Source organism: Neoarius graeffei, chromosome 17, assembly GCF_027579695.1.
Source record: "Neoarius graeffei isolate fNeoGra1 chromosome 17, fNeoGra1.pri, whole genome shotgun sequence".
NCBI classification, from domain to species: domain Eukaryota; kingdom Metazoa; phylum Chordata; class Actinopteri; order Siluriformes; family Ariidae; genus Neoarius; species Neoarius graeffei.
The window spans coordinates 26,241,880-26,265,429 of NC_083585.1; the positions used below are offsets into that span (position 1 = coordinate 26,241,880).

The 23,550-nt window shown below is 43.0% G+C and overlaps 1 protein-coding gene across 4 annotated transcripts in view; it reads right to left on the minus strand.

Moving 5' to 3' along the window:
- The window catches only part of sgsm2 (small G protein signaling modulator 2), a 127,306-nt gene that overhangs the window by 26,039 nt on the left and 77,717 nt on the right, over window positions 1-23,550 (minus strand). For 2 of the 4 annotated variants that reach the window (XM_060943908.1, XM_060943906.1), the window contains exons 4-11: window positions 15,765-15,929; window positions 15,572-15,639; window positions 15,272-15,420; window positions 12,149-12,283; window positions 7,219-7,343; window positions 7,016-7,083; window positions 3,671-3,834; window positions 3,146-3,275 (exon numbers count right to left, since the gene is read on the minus strand). In XM_060943908.1, the coding sequence (XP_060799891.1) occupies window positions 3,146-3,275; window positions 3,671-3,834; window positions 7,016-7,083; window positions 7,219-7,343; window positions 12,149-12,283; window positions 15,272-15,420; window positions 15,572-15,639; window positions 15,765-15,929 (1,004 nt within the window). Of the gene's footprint in view, window positions 1-3,145; window positions 3,276-3,670; window positions 3,835-7,015; window positions 7,084-7,218; window positions 7,344-12,148; window positions 12,284-15,271; window positions 15,421-15,571; window positions 15,640-15,764; window positions 15,933-23,550 lie in introns of all 4 variants that reach the window. The other 2 variants (XM_060943907.1, XM_060943905.1) reach the window with 1 other exon arrangement.

A 23,550-nucleotide genomic window follows, 5' to 3' on the forward strand; every position in this document is an offset into this window, starting at 1 on the left:
TAACTGTAGTGTGGTTTGTATATGCTTAATTAATTTAGACAAATTATGCATGCAAAATCGAATACAAACCTTCAAGTCCAATCAAAGTCTGAGGGTCTGATGTATGCAAGAGAACTTTGTGACCACAATAATGCACGCCTAACACTTAACATTACATTTATTAAAGCGAGACGGCCTTTCGATTTCATAAAATCGGTGACATTTAGTTCCCTCTGAAATGTGGTCATTGTGATACATGTTCATTTCTGTAATATTTCACAAAAATATATATCAGGCCATTCTGTGGCTGGGAAGTTATTTAATCTGAGGGGATTGGAACAAATAATGTGCATGAAATTGCTCGCTTTCGTGCAGTCAATCAGACAGAGGAAGTCAATGTGTGTGCGCATGCGCAGGTTTACCATCATTCTGTCGCTAAACGAACAGCTGATCACACCGAGGTGCTCGCTGAGCGCTGATATTTATTAGTTTGGTCCTGCGTTTCCTTTCCTTCGTATATAACAGAACGTCTTTTCTTCTCGCTTTCTTTCCGTTACTGTAGTCAGTATTTCACGTTTCATTCGCACACTCACGTCCTCCATTTTTCTCTCCTGTTTCAAATTTGTATCCCACAATGCCTTGCGCGAACAGGGAAAGCCCATCACGTGATGCATGACGTAGTATCTTGAATTAGGTCATGGTGAAGCAGGAAAAAATAGCGGAGAATTTACCGCCACATGGCTTTAAGTTCATTAATTGTTCTTTTTTTTTTTAATTAATAAAATTGGAAGTCTGTGATTCGAATTCAGTAGCTTTTGGTCCACTAAGCAAAAATAACTCCGTGTCAGGGAAAATTCTTCTTATGACTTGAACTTGAAAAATCTGAAAGGCCGTCTACCTTTAATGCACTTCAATTGTTAACAAAATAATTATTTCAATTATTAATCCTTAGAATTGCACCTTGGATAGACTACTACATGTTCTCAGCGTGAGGTGTACATTAATGTATAAAGACCACTGTGAAGGAGTGGAAATGGGCAATCGGAGGGCTGTCAAAAAAAACGAACAAACAAAAACGCAGGAATAACAAGGAAATTAAATGTTCAGTGACTAATTTGTCAATAAATATAAAAACACTAAGGTCATAGCAAGTAGATAGTGCGGAGGACGAAACACTGAGTACATCTGACCCTCAGTTTCATAAATCAAGTCCAAGTCATGTCCTATGTTCTACAGTCGTTCCTAAGTCAAAATTAAGTTACAGTGGTACTTGAAAGTTTGTGAACCCTTTAGAATTTTCTATATTTCTGCATAAATATGACCTAAAACATCATCAGATTTTCACACAAGTCCTAAAAGTAGATAAAGAGAACCCAGTTAAACAAATGAGACAAAAATATTAAACTTGGTAATTTATTTATTGAGGAAAATGATCCAATATTACATATATGTGAGTGGCAAAAGTATGTGAACCTCTAGGATTAGCAGTTAATTTGAAGGTGAAATTAGAGTCAGGTGTTTTCAATCAATGGGATGACAATCAGGTGTGAGTGGGCACCCTGTTTTATTTAAAGAACAGGGATCTATCAAAGTCTGATCTTCACAACACATGTTTGTGGAAGTGTATCATGGCACAAACAAAGGAGATTTCTGAGGACCTCAGAAAAAGCGTTGTTGATGCTCATCAGGCTGGAAAAGGTTACAAAACCATCTCTAAAGAGTTTGGACTCCACCAATCCACAGGCAGACAGACTGTGTACAAACGGAGGAAATTCAAGACCATCGTTACCCTCCTCAGGAGTGGTCGACCAACAAAGATCACTCCAAGAGCAAGGCGTGTAATAGTCGGCGAGGTCACAAAGGACCCCAGGGTAACTTTGAAGCAACTGAAGGCCTCTCTCACATTGGCTAATGTTAATGTTCATGAGTCCACCATCAGGAGAACACTGAACAACAATGGAGTGCATGGCAGGGTTGCAAGGAGAAAGCCACTGCTCTCCAAAAAGAACATTGCTGCTCACCTGCAGTTTGCTAAAGATCACGTGGACAATCCAGAAGGCTATTGGAAAAATGTTTTGTGGATGGATGAGACCAAAATAGAACTTTTTGGTTTAAATGAGAAGAGTTATGTTTAGAGAAAGGAAAACACTGCATTCCAGCATAAGAACCTTATCCCATCTGTGAAACATGGTGGTGGTAGTATCATGGTTTGGGCCTGTTTTGCTGCATCTGGGCCAGGACGGCTTGCCATCATTGATGGAACAATGAATTCTGAATTATACCAGCAAATTATAAAGGAAAATATGTCAGGACATCTGTCCATGAACTGAATCTCAAGAGAAGGTGGGTCATGCAGCAAGACAACGACCCTAAGCACGCAAGTCGTTCTACCAAAGAATGGCTAAAGAAGAATAAAGTTAATGTTTTGGAATGGCCAAGTCAAAGTCCTGACCTTAATCCAATCAAAATGTTGTGGAAGGACCTGAAGCGAGCAGTTCATGTGAGGAAACCCACCAACATCCCAGAGTTGAAGCTGTTCTGTACGGAGGAACGGGCTAAAATTCCTCCAAGCCGGTGTGCAGGACTGATTAACAGTTACCAGAAACGTTTAGTTGCAGTTATTGCTGCACAACGGGGTCACACCAGATACTGAAAGCAAAGGTTCACATACTTTTGCCACTCTCAGATAATGTAATATTGGATCATTTTCCTCAATAAATAAATGACCAAGTATAATATTTTTGTCTCATTTGTTTAACTGGGTTCTCTTTATCTACTTTTAGGACTTGTGTGAAAATCTGATGATGTTTTTGGTCATATTTATGCAGAAATATAGAAAATTCTAAAGGGTTCACAAACTTTCAAGCACCACTGTATATGTTATAAAGGTCCAGGACTTTTAGTCCTATATTACTAAACACACACTTGCATCCTAACGTGATTATTCCTGACACCTGATGGGAATATCTGAACTCAGATCTATTTCCACATCCAGGAAATAAGAACATAAAAAAAAAAAATTTAAATCAACACCAGGGCCCAAAATCTGTGGCAGTGGCTTTCCAGGCATGGATGGATGGATGGATGGATGGATGGATGGACGGACGGATGGACGGACGGATGGATGGCTGAGAGGAGAAAGAAAGCAATATCAGAGCTAACTCACTGGAGTCATGATGGTGTCCTGGGTAAACGATGCGGAACACGTAGTCTGCAGCAACTGGCTCATCATCACAGTCCTGATCTACCAAGCGAGCTGTGCTGTTTCTTTTACGGAGCTTGGGGAAGACTTTACCCTACCAGATACACAGCCAAGCACATAAAATAAAATTGAAGAAGCATTCTTCTTGTAATGAATAAAACTTAATTAATTCAAGACACTACGCAGAACAGAGCAGGTCAGATCTGAAAGCGTACAGACTTCGAACAAAAGTAACTCCAGATGGGTAGCGAACACAAGTGAGAACTTAATATACTCAAATAGGGCTTGATGTGCCAAGTTGGATAGAGAGAGAACTAAAAGATGACTTTTTTTTTGTGATCGTGTGCACCACTAGGTAAGCTACCGATTATTATTTATTTATTTCTTTATTTTTAAGCAGTAACACTTTTGTGTTTGGGACTGTCTCTCAAACTGCACTTACTGCATCCAGTTGCAAATAATGATTCAGAATGTAATGAAGACACTCACTTTGCCCTTCTGGGACCAGAGTGGGGGCTCCAGCTGTCCCCGGGGTAGTAGGCCAGTCTCCAGGCAAGACAAGAAGGCCAGCAGGTGACCTCCAGGAGGAAAGTGAAGTGGAGGCCGCTGGATCCCATCCTGACTCACCAACACCAAAGTCCCACCAGAATCCGCTGAGAGAAGACAAATATATGTCATATAAAAGCATAGAAGCTTCATTGATTTAAGGGAAATTTACAGCAGTTAAAGCACAGTGCATAAATAAAGACTATTATTCTATCCACATTCACTGGATATGAGCAATCGCGAGCTCTGATTGGCTACTCTACTACTAGGATATCAGCTTATATACCATGAGTAGAGAAAAACAAAATGGTGGAGCACATCAAGTCAGATATATCACTTTGTCATCAAGCATTTAAAAGACCGCTTTGCAAAACAGTAAAGGTGAAACCTTAATGCTACAGCATACAAAGACATTCTAGAGGCCTACATGTGTGCGGGATGGTCAAGTGTCCAAAAAAAAAAAAAAAAGTGAGACTGTTCCTAATAAACTGCCAAGCGAGTGGGTTTCTTTGTGATGTTTACATGAATTGAGTAATTTGATTATTAAATTGATTATTTGTGGCATTATCATCCATCCATCCATTATCTGTAGCCGCTTATCCTGTCCTACAGGGTCACAGGCAAGCTGGAGCCTATCCCAGCTGACTACGGGTGAAAGGCGGGGTATACCCTGGACAAGTCGCCAGGTCATCACAGGGCTGACACACACAGACACAAACAACCATTCACACTCACATTCACACCTACGCTCAATTTAGAGTCACCAGTTAACCTAACCTGCATGTCTTTGGACTGTGAGGGAAACCGGAGCACCTGGAGGAAACCCACGCGAACACGGGGAGAACATGCAAACTCCACACAGAAAGGCCCTCGCCGGCCCCGGGGCTCGAACCCAGGAGCTTCTTGCTGTGAAGCAACAGCGCTAACCACTACACCACCATGGCATGATCATCTCATCTCATTATCTCTAGCCGCTTTATCCTTCTACAGGATCGCAGGCAAGCTGGAGCCTATCCCAGCTGACTACGGGCGAAAGGCGGGGTACACCCTGGACAAGTCACCAGGTCATCACAGGGCTGACACATAGACACACAAACAACTATTCACGCTCACACTCACACCTACGGTCAATTTAGAGTCACCAGTTAACCTAACCTGCATGTCTTTGTACTGTGGGGGAAACCGGAGCACCCGGAGGAAACCCACGCGGACACGGGGAGAACATGCAAACTCCACACAGAAAGGCCCTCGCCAGCCACGGGGCTCGAACCCGGACCTTCTTGCTGTGAGGCGACCGCGCTAACCACTACACCACCGTGCCACCCTGGCATGATCATATGATTCCTAATATAAAGATTACTAACATGATTGTATTTTTTTTTTCTTTAAATTGGTAGTTGAACTGAATTTTCAAGTTTTAGTCCATGACTACTTGGAATCGTGACTTGATTATATTGCAGGTACTGAGATATGCCCGCTGTTTTTTAATTAATAAGGTTTAAAAATAAACAAAATAAATCGTTATGTGGGATTGAGACGAAGAGTTTATGGTATAAATTAATATTTAATAGTAGGTCCTAGCTTAGGTTTTTTTCACTCATGACATGAATGCAGTGAAAAGCAAGCTGGGCGAGTCCTGTTGGATTTAAACAGGGCGCGGGAACTTCGTGCATCGACGTAATAACGTACTGTATTCCTGGACTGCACTGTAGACTACATGTAAAGGGTGTGTGCCGTCCTTTTATGTTTATGGTATCGTTAACATGCATGTTCATAAGCCAAAATGATAAGATGCTGCAGCAGGCTTACTGTGTACACACACATACACACGGGTCGGCTGTCCGGCTCCTGCTCGTATTCATTAATAGGTTATCCCTGTACTCACTATACCTGGTGTATGTACATGGGACACCTGCTGTTTGGGGGGTGAGTCTCAGTTTGATTTTTACGACAGCGGCTGGATAGGACTGTGAGAGATGTTGATTTTTGCTCTGAAGAAAATCCGCTTGAAATCCCGAGTGTTGGGAACTAAGACTTATTATAAGACTTGTTCACACGCAATTCACACAATCATTGCATCGTTCTCTCAGTTTATTAGACTCAGGAGCTCAGATTGCAGTTACTGACTTTGAATTAGAGACATGCAACTCTTGCAGTCTTTGTTTATAGTTCTCTTGGTATTAAGCTCTGTCTTAAGGGGCCACTTACATTCCCTCAGTTTCCCTGGATATATTCACCGTCTTATATGGACACTGAATGTCCTGAGCAGGAGCTCAGATTGCAGGTGCTAAAATCTCATCTCATCTCATTATCTCTAGCCGCTTTATCCTGTTCTACAGGGTCGCAGGCAAGCTGGAGCCTATCCCAGCTGACTACGGGCGAAAGGCGGGGTACACCCTGGACAAGTCGCCAGGTCATCACAGGGCTGACACATAGACACAGACAACCATTCACACTCACATTCACACCTACGGTCAATTTAGAGTCACCAGTTAACCTAACCTGCATGTCTTTGGACTGTGGGGGAAACCGGAGCACCCGGAGGAAACCCACGCGGACACAGGGAGAACATGCAAACTCCGCACAGAAAGGCCCTCGCCGGCCACGGGGCTCGAACCCGGACCTTCTTGCTGTGAGGTGACAGCGCTAACCATTACACCACCGTGCCGCCCCAGCTGCTAAAATAGTAATAATTTATTGATATGAGGTGTTTTGTGGTCAGTGTACTTCACTCTAGTGTGTCATGTGGTAATGCATTACATGACAATGCAACTTTCATAAATACTACCATATATCAGTTGTAATTATGTTCTATGCATATACCGCCAACTCTGACTATATCATTTTCAGTGACTAATAAAAAGTTTTTGAAAGTTCCTACTTTTAAAACCTATTTTTGATATGGTAATTTTCTTTAAGGGATTTCATTTACAACATGTCTCAGACAGCACAAACTGCATCTCCGGGCATTTAAAAACTGCAGAGCTTCTGGGGGCCTCTGGCAGCCCCCGGACCCCCGGCCTTACTGGGTTGACCCCCCCTCCGATTTTCCTGGATCCACCCCTGCAATGCAATTTTTAAAAGGAATATGCCTCCTAGTATATTAAGCTGTTACAGTTACAAAGTTTTCAGACAATGATGATACGTGATAGACATAATCACGTATTGACATGATTGATTATATTACATGATCGATAAGCATCCTGCAATGAGGTACAGTTAAGCCAAAGTTGAGCTTGACTGAGTGAATGAAATGATTGTGTGAAGAATGAAAAAAGAGAGACTTACGCCGTTGGTGACAGTGGATGCAGACAATCTGTCTTAAGGGTACAGTCAATGCGTAGTCCCAATAAATACTGTGAGCAGAGGATCAGTAGGTCTGTCAGAGTCCATTTATATGGCTGCACTGTTATACTGCTGAATCAATGCAAGTGTGTAAGCTGGTGTGTGTGTGTGTGTGTGTGTGTGTGTGCGCGCGCGTGTGTAACTACCTCTTCTCCAGGTCGCAGTCTCCTAGAGTGCCATTTATTAACTGGTTAGGCGTCCATTTCAGTGTAAGCGTGTCAGCAGTCTGATGTAAAGACAGGTAACCCCTCAACACCTCCATGTCCTTCTTCTACAATCAAAAAATAGGCTTGCATTACTTTGAGTTCTCAGATGGTGCATTTGGACCAACTGAAGTAATATAAAATGCTTTAACATGCATGAATAGGGAAATATCAGAACAAAACAGAGTTATACAAATTGAGAAAGAACGTGTAGAGTGTGAGTCGGAGATGAAAGAATGAAATTAATTCTGCTTTTCCTTAGTAAACAAATGACACCATGGTAGAATAAAAATACAACTACAACAGCAACTATCATGTTTCTTAGTGGGGGGGGAACCCTCTCTATATAGGTCTGGGTCATTTACACTGCTATTTCCATAAGACCTGGCCAGGTCAAGCTTACTTTATGCCCAGTTCAAATCAGTCAGTCAAATTCACTGAATTTACTGTTATTAACTGACCTTACAGTTATAGTTGCTATACTGCAACCTACTTGTAAAACTGGGTACTAATGCCCGACTTCCCACACTCAGGTCTCCTTTAAGGGTTCTGTGCAGCAGGGTAGATCATGAGTTTTATGGATCTGTGATCAATTCTTTGACTACATACCTCCAACAGGGAATTATTAAAAAGGGGGGGGGGGGGCAGTTTTTACCCTCATGCTTACAGAAATGGTTGGTTAGACATCGAAATTCCAGAATTTACAGAACAGAATTTATGATCCCATGACCCCAGCCATGACAGAATTTAAATTTGGCCATGACCCCAGCCATGACGGAGTTTATATTTGGCCATGACCCCAACCATGACGGAGTTTATATTTGGCCATGACCCCAGCCATGACGGAATTTAAATTTGGCCATGACCCCAACCATGACAGAGTTTATATTTGGCCATGACCCCAACCATGACGGAGTTTAAATTTGGCCATGACCCCAACCATGGCGGCACGGTGGTATAGTGGTTAGCACTGTCGCCTCACAGCAAGAAGGTCCTGAGTTCGAGCCCCGGGGCCGGCGAGGGCCTTTCTGTGCGGAGTTTGCATGTTCTCCCCGTGTCCGCGTGGGTTTCCTCCGGGTGCTCCGGTTTCCCCCACAGTCCAAAGACATGCAGGTTAGGTTAACTGGTGACTCTAAATTGACCGTAGGTGTGAATGTGAGTGTGAATGGTTGTCTGTGTCCATGTGTCAGTCCTGTGATGACCTGGCGACTTGTCCAGGGTGTACCCCACCTTTCGCCCGTAGTCAGCTGGGATAGGCTCCAGCTTGCCTGCGACCCTGTAGAAGGATAATGCGGCTAGAGATAATGAGATGAGATGAGACCCCAACCATGACGGAGTTTATATTTGGGCATGACCCCAGCCATGACGGAGTTTATATTTGGCCATGACCCCAACCATGACGGAGTTTATATTTGGCCATGACCCCAGCCATGACGGAATTTAAATTTGGCCATGACCCCAGCCATGACGGATTTTAAATTTGGCCATGACCCCAGCCATGACGGATTTTAAATTTGGCCATGACCCCAGCCATGACGGATTTTAAATTTGGCCATGACCCCAGCCATGACGGATTTTAAATTTGGCCATGACCCCAGCCATGACGGAGTTTATATTTGGCCATGACCCCAGCCATGACGGAGTTTATATTTGACCATGACCCCAGCCATGACGGAGTTTATATTTGACCATGACCCCAGCCATGACAGAGTTTATATTTGACCATGACCCCAGCCATGACAGAGTTTATATTTGACCATGACCCCAGCCATGACGGAGTTTATATTTGACCATGACCCCAGCCATGACGGAGTTTATATTTGGCCATGACCCCAGCCATGACGGAGTTTATATTTGGCCATGACCCCAGCCAGGACGGAGTTTATATTAGGCCATGACCCCAACCATGACGGAGTTTATATTAGGCCATGACCCCAACCATGACGGAGTTTATATTAGGCCATGACCCCAACCATGACGGAGTTTATATTTGGCCATGACCCCAACCATGACGGAGTTTATATTTGGCCATGACCCCAGCCATGACGGAATTTAAATTTGGCCATGACCCCAGCCATGACGGAGTTTAAATTTGGCCATGACCCCAGCCATGACGGAGTTTAAATTTGGCCATGACCCCAGCCATGACGGAGTTTAAATTTGCCATGACCCCAGCCATGACGGAGTTTATATTTGGCCATGACCCCAGCCATGACAGATTTTAAATTTGGCCATGACCCCAGCCATGACGGATTTTAAATTTGGCCATGACCCCAGCCATGACGGATTTTAAATTTGGCCATGACCCCAACCATGACGGAGTTTAAATTTGGCCATGACCCCAACCATGACGGAGTTTATATTTGGCCATGACCCCAGCCATGACGGAGTTTAAATTTGCCATGACCCCAGCCATGACGGAGTTTATATTTGGCCATGACCCCAGCCATGACGGAGTTTATATTTGGCCATGACCCCAGCCATGACAGATTTTAAATTTGGCCATGACCCCAGCCATGACGGATTTTAAATTTGGCCATGACCCCAGCCATGACGGATTTTAAATTTGGCCATGACCCCAACCATGACGGAGTTTAAATTTGGCCATGACCCCAACCATGACGGAGTTTATATTTGGCCATGACCCCAGCCATGACGGAGTTTAAATTTGGCCATGACCCCAGCCATGACGGAGTTCATATTTGGCCATGACCCCAGCCATGACGGAGTTTATATTTGGCCATGACCCCAGCCATGACGGAGTTTATATTTGGCCATGACCCCAACCATGATGGAGTTTATATTTGGCCATGACCCCAACCATGACGGAGTTTATATTTGGCCATGACCCCAGCCATGACGGAGTTTAAATTTGGCCATGACCCCAGCCATGACGGAGTTCATATTTGGCCATGACCCCAGCCATGACGGAGTTTATATTTGGCCATGACCCCAGCCATGACGGAGTTTATATTTGGCCATGACCCCAACCATGATGGAGTTTATATTTGGCCATGACCCCAACCATGACGGAGTTTATATTTGGCCATGACCCCAGCCATGACAGATTTTAAATTTGGCCATGACCCCAACCATGACGGAGTTTAAATTTGGCCATGACCCCAGCCATGATGGAGTTTAAATTTGGCCATGACCCCAACCATGACGGAGTTTAAATTTGGCCATGACCCCAACCATGACGGAGTTTAAATTTGGCCATGACCCCAACCATGACGGAGTTTATATTTGGCCATGACCCCAACCATGACAGAATTTCTATTTGGCCATGATCCCAGCCATAACAGAATTTCGCCATGACCCCAACCATAACGGAATTTAAATTTGGTCATGACTCCAGCCATAACGAAATGTAACTTCAGCCATGACCCAAGGCACAACAGAATTTAAATTTGGCCATGGCCCAAACCATAACGGAATTTAAATTTAGCCATGACTCCAGGCATAACAAAATTATATTTGGCCATGACCCCAGGCATAAATTTAAATTTAGCCATGACCCAAGCCAGAACAAAATGTAATCCACAAGATGTTTCAAATGTGTGGTCTGTTAGGGGAAAGGAAATTCTTTCCAATTTTTCATTGCAATTCTGCTCACAGGCAGCAGAGGGGAAAAAAATCTAAAACTTACAAACCGATACTTTAATTCAGTTTGTGTCTAACAAGCTGTCACTTTTCAAATATATAAGGTTCGCTTTTTCAAATTCAGTCAACAAAAAACTGACACTAGATTGTGTCAAATCAAATTTCACAGAAGGAAGTTAGAGGTTCAAAGAAATTCTACATCGGATAGCTAACTAAAAACTCGTCTAATTATGCCATTTCTGTTATAGTTCTGATGTTTAAAAAACCAGCATCTCAGCAGATATGCACAAATCAATGCCCTGCAGCCACTGACTGTTTCCCCCCCCCAAATGGTAGATACAGATTTTTATTTCAATATACATAATCACAATCTACAGTACCAGTCAAAAGTTTTGACACCCCTACTCATTCATAGGTTCTTCTGCATGTTGACCATTTTCTACATTGTAGAACAAAACTGAAGACATCAAAACTACAAAATACCATATGGAACATATATGGAATTATGTGATAAACAAACAACAAAAAAAAAAGTGTTAAAAAAAACAAAATATATGTTTCATATTTTAGATTCTTCAGAGTAGCCAGCCTTTACCTTGATGACGCTTTGCACACTATTGGCGTTATCTTAACCAGCTTCATGAGATAGTCACCTGGAACGCTTTTCAATTAACAGGTGCCTCGTCAAAAGTTAATTAGTGCAATTTCTTGCCTTCTTAATGCGTTTGAGATCAAACAGTAAATAGTAAATAATAAAAATACAGTAAATAGCCCTATTCCACAACTGTAGTAATCCATACTATGTCAAGAACCACTCAACTAAGTAAAGAGAAACAACATCCATCATTAAGACATGAAACTTTTGACTGGTACTGTAAATACTTTATATCATGCAAATCCTGATCTACAACCTTTAAAATGGAAAAGCTGCTTTCTCAATAAAGTTATGCCTCTCACTGGGGCTCCACATCAGCGCTGATACAGCACCTTCATTTATAACATGATTTGATAACTTCTACACTTCAGTGTGCCTGTAGACTTACAATAATTCACTGCTTTCATCCTGGAAAGAAGCCCCAGTCACTGATTGAACACAGTGTGCAATCTTGCCATCTGAACGAGTGCAGACTGAACCCAAGTGATAAGCACTGCAATTAAAATGGTCCTCCTGCAGCATTTCTGCACCTGAATTAACTGCTCTCTAGTACTAAATGGCATAATTAATCTTTCCTTTGCTCAAACACAAGTGTCAGTGTGTGGAGTTCCTTACCGGCTGCACGAGCACATTGTTTTTTCCATAAAGCAGATGTACACGCGAGTTCTGATGAAGAGACTCCACGTATTCCCTCGCAGAGGCTGCAAACTTATCCTCAGACATGCTCCCGCTGGACTGTCGCTTACGGATCTGAGGCCAGACAGAAAGGAGGGATTAAAATATGCAATAGAACACGAAAATACTCAGTCATGCATAAATTGTATTACAAGAGCATTTCAGCCCCTGAAAGAAATTATGAAACTCATGTCCGTTCAGCGTGTGTGAGATTATATACAGTGCTGAGCGTAAATGAGTGCACCCCTTTTGAAAAGTAACATTTTAAACAATCTCTCAATGAGCACAAACAATTTCCAAAATGTTGACAAGTTTAATAGAACATCTGTTTAACTTATAACGTGAAAGTAAGGTTAATAATATAACTTAGATTACACATTTTTCAGTTTTACTCAAATTAGGGTGGTGCAAAAATGAGTACACCCCACAACAAAAACTACTACATCTAGTACTTTGTATGGCCTCCATGATTTTTAATGACAGCACCAAGTCTTCTAGGCATGGAATGAACAAGTTGGCGACATTTTGCAACATCAATCTTTTTCCATTCTTCAACAACGACCTCTTTTAGTGACTGGATGCTGGATGGAGAGTGATGCTCAACTTGTCTCTTCAGAATTCCCCAAAGAAAATAATTTCTTTCCACCACAAAGGTGAAGGCTACAAGAAGATCAGCAAAGCTTTACTTATCAGTCAGAATACTGTAGCAAAAGTGGTACAAAAATTTAAGAAAGATGGAACTGCAACCATCTCACAGAGACGTCCAGGTCGTCCACGGAAGTTAACACCTCGACAGGAGCGTCTTCTGATGAGAACGGTTGAAGAAAATCGGCATGCAAGTTCACTGCAGTTATCTAAAGAAGTAGAAAGCCAAACTGGGGTGACTATTTCCTGTGACACAATACGGCGTACACTGCAGAGGAATGGCATGCATGGATGCCGTCCACGAAAGAAGCCTCTCCTAAAGCCCAGGCACAAAAAAGCCCGCCTAGAGTTTGCCAGGGCCCATGCTGACAAAGATGAAGACTACTGAGACTCTATACTCTGGAGTGATGAGACCAAGATAAATGTTTTTGGAACTGATGGCTTCAAAACTGTATGGCGTCACAAAGGTGAGGAATGCAAAGAAAAATGCCTGGTGCCTACAGTGAAACATGGTGGTGGCAGTGTCCTTATGTGGGGCTGCATGAGTGCTGCTGGTGTCAGGGAGCTGCATTTCATTGATGGCATCATGAATTCACAGATGTATTGCTTTATATTGAAAGAAAAGATGCTACCATCACTCCGTGCCCTTGGTCGTCGTGCACTTTTCCAACATGACTAAACACGCATCTAAGGCCACTGTTGGATTTCTGAAGAAGAACAGGGTGAAAGTGATTCAGTGGCCGAGTATGTCTCCTGATCTGAACCCAATCGAACACCTATGGGGAATTCTGAAGAGACAAGTTGAGCATCACTCTCCATCCAGCATCCAGTCACTAAAAGAGGTCATTGTTGAAGAACGGAAAAAGATTGATGTTGCAAAATGTCGCCAACTTGTTCATTCCATGCCTAGAAGACTTGGTGCTGTCATTAAAAATCATGGAGGCCATACAAAGTACTAGATGTAGTAGTTTTTGTTGTGGGGTGTACTCATTTTTGCACCACCCTAATTTGAGTGAAACTGAAAAAAGTTATATTATTAACCTTACTTTCACATCATAAGTTAAACAGATGTTATATTAAACTTGTCAACATTTTGGAAATTGTTTGTGTTCATTAAGATATTGCTTAAAATGTTACTTTTCAAAGGGGGTGCACTCATTTACGCTGAGCACTGTATATACACACACACACACACACACACACACACTTTTTTCAATACATCAAGGCACCTTTCACTCAACCCTATTTCCAAGTTCTCAGCTAATATGTGCTTGTAAACAGTACGCCACAGGACAGGACAGCCAGGCTTGTAGTACTCGAGTCCGACTTGTGCGCAAATTTTAAGGACTCATGACTCGACTTGGACTTGAGCACTGATGACTCGGACTTGTACGTTAACTGCATTCAGATTCGTAAATTGGAGACGAGGACTCGGATTTTTTCTTTTTTTTGTAGCATGCCATAATAATTTGGCATGAGATATTTATATCTACATTAATTTTTGTACTAATTTCGTGCAAGAATGTCACACCTGCGCGCCTTGGCACCTGCATCAGATAGACTCTCGGGCGCGCTCTGGACAGTGCACGCGCCAAGCAGACTCTCTCGCGAGCCATAAACGACTCGCACCTGCACAGGATTAAGACGCAATCGGCACGCCAATATAAAAACTGTGAAAACACACTTCCTTTGCGAAGTATTGAGTTGCATTGCTGACACATTACTGAGCCTTATTTACGTGTTTGGTTTCCTGATCCCTGATTTCCTGTTTCTTGTCTTTGATTCTGACGAGTCTATGATAGCCTGTTTGTGTCTCGCTCGACCTGTTGCCCGTTTCACTGTTTTACGATTTTGTCTGCCGTTCTGGATTGTTTACCGTCTTCACTTGTATTAATAAACACACCTTCTGCACTTACATCCGTCTCGCAACCATCTCTGACAGAATACTTCACACTCCCTGATAAAGAGAAGCACATTCACCTGTTCATACGGCATGTTCAGGAACAAACTAATGTTAATGGCACTGAAACAGCCACCGTCAGATGGTGCGGTTGGAGTCTTGTTCTCAGACTCGACTCGAAATTTTTTATAATGACTTGGACTTGAACACTGGGGACTTGAGACTGGACTCGAGATTTAGTGACTCGACTAGAACACTAAGGACAGCTAATAAGTGTTTAAAGTTTCAGGGTTCCCTCCAATGAGACATCCCCTTAAATGTCTGAATGCTGAAGAGGGATTTCTGAATAAGCAGTTAACAATTCTCAAGCAAGTAGAGATTTTTTTTTAAAATTATGAATGGCTAGAAGTTTTTTTTTTCTCCCCCCTCCAGGTTACACAGCCTGGAGCAGCCACATAAGCCACATGATGGCCATTTGCTCTCTGCCCATCCACACCCCTCATGCTGCGCTCTCTCACCCCGAGAGCAGGCCTGCGGCTGGGCGATGCCTCCTGGCTTCGATGTGCTCCATGGATCCTGTGCCTCTGCACCAGCTCGTTGGCTGAAGGATCTGTCCAAAAGTGGTCTGATGTCTTCAGCTTTGTGTACTCCAGAGCACAAGGTCCAACTACAATCAAGGTGGAGAAATACAAGTTAATTTTGAACAAACACCAAACAAACACATAACTACATTGACCAATATTCCATACAACAATAAAATGAACTCGGTAGGTTTACTTTGTGGAACAATGTGGTAGCGAGAATTTAAACAGGCTCACCCAGAAGCGCTGCCAAGATGGGGCCGAATACAGAGTCATGCATCAGGGCTTCTTTCTCATAATACTTACTGCAAACACACAGACAGAACGAGCAGAATCCTTCGACTACTTTATTCAGAACAATTAAAAATGAGTTTATTCAAATGCATAAATGAGCATTAAAAGGCGTATACATAAACAAGCTCCATCCTACCTTGAGTTGTCCACAATATACTGCACTATTTTGTCCAGGACCTTGTCGAAAAGGGCAGTGCGGACCCAGATGTGCTTGATGGCCTGAGCTGAGAGAGGCTGAGGAACTCTGCCTGCAGAGGAACCCTGCCTGCGGAGAGGCTCCTGTCCACTTGTGCTCTGGGTCCTTCTGAGAGCAAGATATGGGCAGAAAACAGAACTCCTAGTTAATAAATATATGTCGTATTATTCTAGCCACATTCACTGGATATGAGCAATTGTGCACTCTGATTGGCTACTCTACTACTAGGCTATATCAGCTAATATACCGTAAGTAGAGAAAAACAAAATGGCAGAGCGTGTTGCTGAACTAACCGAGGATGAAATTAAAAACTCGACTCGAAAACAGAACCCCAAAAATCATCATCAAGTATTTAAAAGAAACAGAAATGGCTAAAATTATATAGTTTTTTTGTTTGTTTCCCCCCCAATATCTCCTGTTCCACACTCCAGCCCAGTTGGTGGCAGTAATGCACCTTTAAGTTGGTTTGCCAACCACCAAAAAACCCTAAAGAAGAAGAAAACCCCCCAAAATACTTGGGTTTCAGTCATGTTACTTTTCTTAGCGGTTTTACCAGAAGTGAAATAGCTGGTGGTCTAAATGGCTGCCGTAGTGCAAACAACTAGCGATAACTTATCAGAGTACACTCGTAATCTAGAAGCCACTGCTGGCTTTAGATATATTCAGAAGATTGCTATGTGCAGTGGAATCGACCCCTACAGTCTGGGAAAGAAGGATTTATCATACGATCTCGAAAACTACCCTTCAGTCGAGTTCCCCGACATCTCGAACTATCTGGTGTTGCAGACGTCCTTCTACACCGCAAAACAGATGAAAGCGTGGAAGAGTACAGAGGCTTACAACTGTTTTGTATGTGGCTGGGTAAAGGCCCTCGGGATCAAGTCGCTGCCGAATGAATCCTGTATTGTTTTTGCCTGTGTAAGTATTATGTTTTTTTTTTTTTTACTTTTCATTCGCGTCTTTACAACGAAGCGCTGCAAGCTGAAGTGTAAACAAACAACAGTTTGCTTGATTCTCACTTGTGTTGGCTCTTATCTCTCAGCTAAATCATTCACAAAGATCATCAGAAACCCCTTTAAAGACCTGGATCTTAGTTAAACAAGACGGAGAAGTGATCACGGCGCATTGTAACTGTACGGCTGGGGAAGAATTTTGTCGCAACCTTCATGCGTATGGACTTTGTGAGAAGTAAACAAAGAAACAGCTGGGGACTTTAGCGCTTCGTGACTAAAAAAAAAAAGTACCGTAAAATAACAACACATAGCAAGAAAAGTACTTGGAAAACACTAAGGCCATAGCCGAGAGGGAAATACAAACCTTTCACCAAGTGATCACTGCAAACTCGAGCGTGCTTCGACTCGGCTCCCTTCGATTTCACTGAGAGGTTCAAAAGCCGCCTTTCTCCACGTCTTTTTGTGAAATCCTGTGTTCATTCACCCTTTTTTATTAGTTTACGGGGAACCCTGAAGAAACTTATCAGTTTCACGGTTTGATCGATTCGAACAACCTAAAACAACGCAAATGTAAGACATTTTTCATGTGAGCAATGCACCTTCTCCGTACAAACGCTTTGTCGACTGACCTTTGGTAGACCACCAGCTCAAATTTTGAATAATGAGGCGGATGTGACGTCACGTGAAACCCAAGAATACATTTAAAAAAAAAATCTTTTATTTTTCAAGAATTATCATCATATTTTTCACAAATTGCTACCGTCATTTCACCAGTTTGTTTACATTCTCAGCGGAAAGGATTTTGTCAGACGTTTTGTATAAAGTTTTTGTTTACCGAATTTGCAAAAAATAAAAATACTCTGTTTCTCAAAATCCAGTGAATGTGGATAGAATAAAACAGTTATTCCACTCAATCTTGTTGTACGTGGCTTATAGTCAACTCAGGTGGGGTTTACATTAGACCGTATCAGCGGATCATCAGATTAACGTTTTTAAAACGATTAGCGTGCACACAGCAACGCCAATACACGATTCGCGTGCACACAGCAACACCAATACACGGATACGCTCGGCTCTGCAGGCATCCTGCGCTCCAAATCACTCCGCCCTGAACAGCGAGTGCCCTCTGGAGGGTGCGCACTCCGGCCCTGCGCAGCTCACAGAGCACGCGAGTGAAGCGCACGAGCAGTGATTCGGGACTGAGCCACTGTGTGTGTGATCCCAGCGCATATCACTTACCACTTGCAAGTGGAAGGATGGCAAGCCTAAAAGACAATCATAACTACACAATGGGCAGTATTTGCATCAGTATTTGCAGTATTTTCATACTTTTATACTCTTTAATGAAAGGTGATACAAGGCGGAAGTCCGCGCCGTTTTTCAGCAGTCGCGTCACATGACCAACGCCAGCGAATCAGGAAGGTGGATGTCACAGTGACGTTGTCCAATGACGACGCCAGCTAGAGCTCAACACAGCGTATCCGCGTATTCTCAATGTTTACACAGCACCGGACCAGACACGATCTGGATTGAATACGTGGACCCTGGCGGATTCCCGTTTCCCGGCGTTTCCAGGCGGTTTAATGTAAACGGACAGTGCATCCGCGAAGAAAACGAGACAGATACGGTCTAATGTAAACTTGGCCTCAGTACTACGCACCTCATCAGCTATCAGCTCATGTACGACTCGATTTCGTAGAATAACTGTTAAATATACAGCCAGTACACACACCCCAGAATGATATTACCTCCAGTATCACAGAGCCTGAAGATGGGTTATTTATCTTTAGATGCAATCTTTTGTACCTTTTCACACAGTCCACAGGGGAGCAACAGTGTTCAGCTTGTCTACTGCAGACATGAAGGACTAACAGCAGTCACGACATGTTTATTCACAGCCACTTATACCTGCAAAGCCATTCACCCAGTGGTGATAAAACACTTAAGAGTACTGCTTTCTTACAAGTGTGAGGAACATCAGGACAACTAGATACCTCACATTTCAGATGATCGACTGTAAATCTGCCTATACCCATAACTCTTACACTTAACTACCAATTTCAAGCAAACCACAATTATAGAAACGAAGCTTCAGAAAGGACATCACAGTGCTGAGTCTGATTTAGAACGTTTGGAATGAAGACATCAGGACATGGAGACAGAATGACCTTTACTAATGTCCTGAAAACCAAGAATGTTTTCATGGCACTGTTAAAGGAATGGTAGAAGTTGCCAGGACCAGCCATTACACTAAACAGGAAGTTAGGAAGATAGACATCCAGTGGGCATTTTGACTAGCAACATGATGAAGCTCAACAGTGACTTGAGCCAATAACCCATTGATCTGTCTGCCAAAGGCAAGCCCAAAGACAAACGATCCTACTTCTCGCACCACTACCCCTCCCTCATACCCCATAAACCATCATTAGAATCGATCCCACTGTGCTCTGCCAGTCAAGCTGGGTGCAAACAAATGGGTAATTTCAAGGAAATAAATCCCACTGCCTGAGATGGCTGCTCAGAGTATGCATATACTACTGCGATTTGTCAGATTTGGCACTGACAGCAATAACACCTTACCTGAGTAGAAGAACTGATGCCATTGCAGAGAATGATTACTACAGTATGGATGGTATGAAAACCTTGGCAGCAACAGGCCACCATGATTAATGAACAGAATAAAGACCAATCTCAAATGCGATCCTTCTCTATGTCGATATGCAGGCAATATCAACAAAGTGCAGATTTCTAAAATCAAGCATTTAGGATGAGTTCATCATATACAAATAAAATTATAAGAAGTTAAATTTATATAGCGCCTCTCTCACACCCAAGGTTGCTTTACAATTTGGGGGGGGGGGTCCACCAAAAGAGGATCAGGATGCAATTCCAGTGGCGTAGTTGCCTACAGTCCCACCAAAGGTGCATGAAGGTATGTCCCAAACCACCTGCACAGTCGCCGCGACACCACGGGGCAACATCACTCGGAACACTGTGCCAAGCACAGAAGCACCACCACACAGAGCGCTGGACAACCCGATGTTAAAAGAGCAACAAGCTCACTGCACTCCATAGTGAGGAGCACAGGCATCACCCACCCAAGGCCTGGAGGGAACCGACGCCAAAACTGGGTGCCAAGCTACACCACAACCGGTAGACAACACACCCAAACAAAGAGCAAACATCAAATCATACAAACATGAAAAGAAAAACAAAAGGGAAAAAAGAAAAATAAAAAGCTCTGGTGAGAAGCGGCAGCCAAAATGTGCACAGCGTACTCTCAACCGGAAACGGAAATTTGAGTATTCAAGTCAAGTTCATATCAAATAATGCAGGCTACTGATAATCATTACAAATATGGAAGCAGGTAATAGATTATATTATATTATATGGACATGAGTATTTTACTGGGAAATACACCACGTGTATTTTTCATACGAGCTCCATCCGGGACATGGAGAACCAAAACCATGACATAAATCTCTATATGTCACTCATGAGGAGATCGATGAATTGTTTTTATAAATTTGGGTACTTTTTGTTTGTGAATGCGTCTATATAATAAAAAGAAAAAAAAAATCACACGTTGGCTTGAAGAAGTTTATCTTCTCATGTTGAAAAACTCATTTTTCATACGAAATACATTGTGGATCTGAGTGACATGTTTTCCCAATACTTCACTCCGATGATGTCACTCCCAGGGTTTTCCTGCTGACTAGATGCACATTGGTAAAATGGCAAACTGGTTCAAAATTAAAATGCTTTTGATTAATTTGCGTTTTTGTTATTTTTTTTGGTTTTTGTGGATGTGTCCATAAAGAACATTACACATTGGTACAAAGATATGAAGAAGTTTATCTTCTTGTGTTGAAAATATTTTCACTTGTTCACTCTGCTCACTCGTGAATACATTCACCACTCAAAGATATACTTCATATCGTCACGCAACCATATAATATCCTCTACATATTAAGTTTAACATTTGTACAAACCCAATTCCAAAAAAGTTGGTACATTGTCCATCCATCCATCCATCCATCACCTCTTATCCTGTGCAGGGTCGTGGGCGAGCTGGAGCCTATCCCAGCTGACTGTGGATGAGAGATGGGGTACATCCTGGACAAGTCGCCAGGTCATCACAGGGCTGACACACAGACAATCATTCACACTCACATTCACACCTACGGTCAATTTAGAGTCACCAGTTAACCTAACCTACATGTCTTTGGACTGTGGGGGAAACCGGAGCACCCGGAGGAAACCCACGCGGACACGGAGAGAACATGCAAATTCCACACAGAAAGGCCCCTGTCGGCCACTGGGCTCGAACCCAGAACCTTCTTGCTGTCAAGCAACAGTGCTAACCACTACACCACTGTGTCGCCTTGGTACATTGTGTAAAGCATAATTAAAAACAGAACGCAATGATTTGCAAACTTATTTTCTACCTATAGTCAACTGAATACAATACAAAGACAAGATATTTAATGTTCAAACTGAGAAACTTCATTGTTTTTTTGTTTTTTTTTGTAAATATATACTCATTCTGGGCGGCACGGTGGTGTAGTGGTTAGCGCTTTCGCCTCACAGCAAGAAGGGCCGGGTTCGAGCCCCGTGGCCAGCGAGGGCCTTTCTGTGTGGAGTTTGCATGTTCTCCCCGTGTCCACGTGGGTTTCCTCCGGGTGCTCCGGTTTCCCCCACAGTCCAAAGACATGCAGGTTAGGTTAACTGGTGACTCTAAATTGACCGTAGGTGTGAATGTGAGTGTGAATGGTTGTCTGTGTCTATGTGTCAGCCCTGTGATGACCTGGCGACTTGTCCAGGGTGTACCCCGCCTTTCGCCCGTAGTCAGCTGGGATAGGCTCCAGCTTGCCTGCGACCCTGTAGCACAGGATAAAGCGGCTACAGATAATGAGATATATACTCATTCTGAATTTGATGCCTCCAACATGTTCCAAAAGAGTTGGGACAGGGGCAACAAAAGACTGGGAAAGTTGTGGAATGCTCAAAAAAATTTTTTTTGAAACTTTCTACAGGTAAACAGGTTTAACTGGTAATTAGAAAGGCTCAGTTATTCACAAGCAAGGATGGGGTCAGGTTCACCACTTTGTGAAAAAAAAAACTATGGGCAAATATTCCAACAGTTTATGAACAACAACAGAACAACTAATTGCAGAGAACTTAGGGATTTCACCATCAACAATCCACAATATCATTAAAAGATTCAGAGAATCCAGAGAAATCTCTGCATGCAAGGGACAAGTCCAGAAACAAACAACACTGAATGCCCGTGACCATCCCTCAGGCATCACTGCATTAATAAAAACTGGCATGACTCTATCAATGATATTACTACATGAGCTTGGGAACACTTTGGAAAACCGCTGCCAGTACACACAGTTTTGTTACTGCATTTACAAACGCAAAGTGAAAGCCATAGATCAACAAGATCCAGAAATGCCACTGAATTCTCTGGGCCTGAGCTCATCTGAGATGAACTGAGATAGAACAGTGTGCTGCGGTCTGACAAGTCCACATTTCGACTTGTGTTTGGAAATCATGAACATTGTGTCCTCTGGGCTAAAGAGGAAAAGGACCATCTAGATTGATGTGATGGTATGGGGGTGTGTTTGTGCCCATGGCATGAATAACTGAAGGCATCATTAATGCTGAAATGTACTGTAACACTCTTGTAGTTCATATGGAATGAGGAAGTGGGAGACAGGCTTGACAACTGAAGGTGCATTTTATTTTTTATTCAAGGTCACTTTTCAGTAACTTTATTTGGTTCTCAGCACTTCAGGTACACACACACACGGCACTGGGTTGCTCAGCGCTTTCTCTCTAGTTACCCACTTCTCTCAGCATAAACACAAGAGATACACAAAACTAAATTGCCAGTAATCAGACACAGGTAAAACTCCTTGCGTAACCTGCCGGTTCTATCCGACTTGCCGATCACGCCCCTGCTGCCATATACAGGTTTTGGAGCAAGAATGCTGCCATCCAGATTACGTCTTTTTCAGGGACTTCCTTGCTTATTCCAGCAACACAATGCCAAGCCACATTTGCACATGTTAAAACAGCATGGCTTTGTAGTAAAATAGAGTGTAGGTGTTAAAATGGCCTGCCTCCTCCCATTGAGACTGTGTGGTGCATTATGAAGCACAAAAAACAGCAACAGAGACTCTGAACTGTTGAGCAAATGAAGTCGTATATCAAGCAAGAATGGAAAAGAATTTCACATTCAAAAACTTTAATAGGGCGGCACGGTGGTGTAGTGGTTAGCGCTGTCGCCTCACAGCAAGAAGGTCCTGGGTTCGAGCCCCGGGGCCGGCGAGGGCCTTTCTGTGCGGAGTTTGCATGTTCTCCCCGTGTCCGCGTGGGTTTCCTCCGGGTGCTCCGGTTTCCCCCACAGTCCAAAGACATGCAGGTTAGGTTAACTGGTGACTCTAAATTGACCGTAGGTGTGAATGTGAGTGTGAATGGTTGTCTGTGTCTATGTGTCAGCCCTGTGATGACCTGGCGACTTGTCCAGGGTGTACCCCGCCTTTCGCCCGTAGTCAGCTGGGATAGGCTCCAGCTTGCCTGCGACCCTGTAGAAGGATAAAGCGGCTAGAGATAATGAGATGAGATGAAAAACTTTAATAATTAGTGTCCTCGGGCAGGCTTGTAGTACTCGACTCCAAAACACAGACTCGAGTCCAACTTCTGCCCTCATTTTCAGGACTCGTGACTTGACTTGGACTTGAGCACTGATTACTCGGACTCGT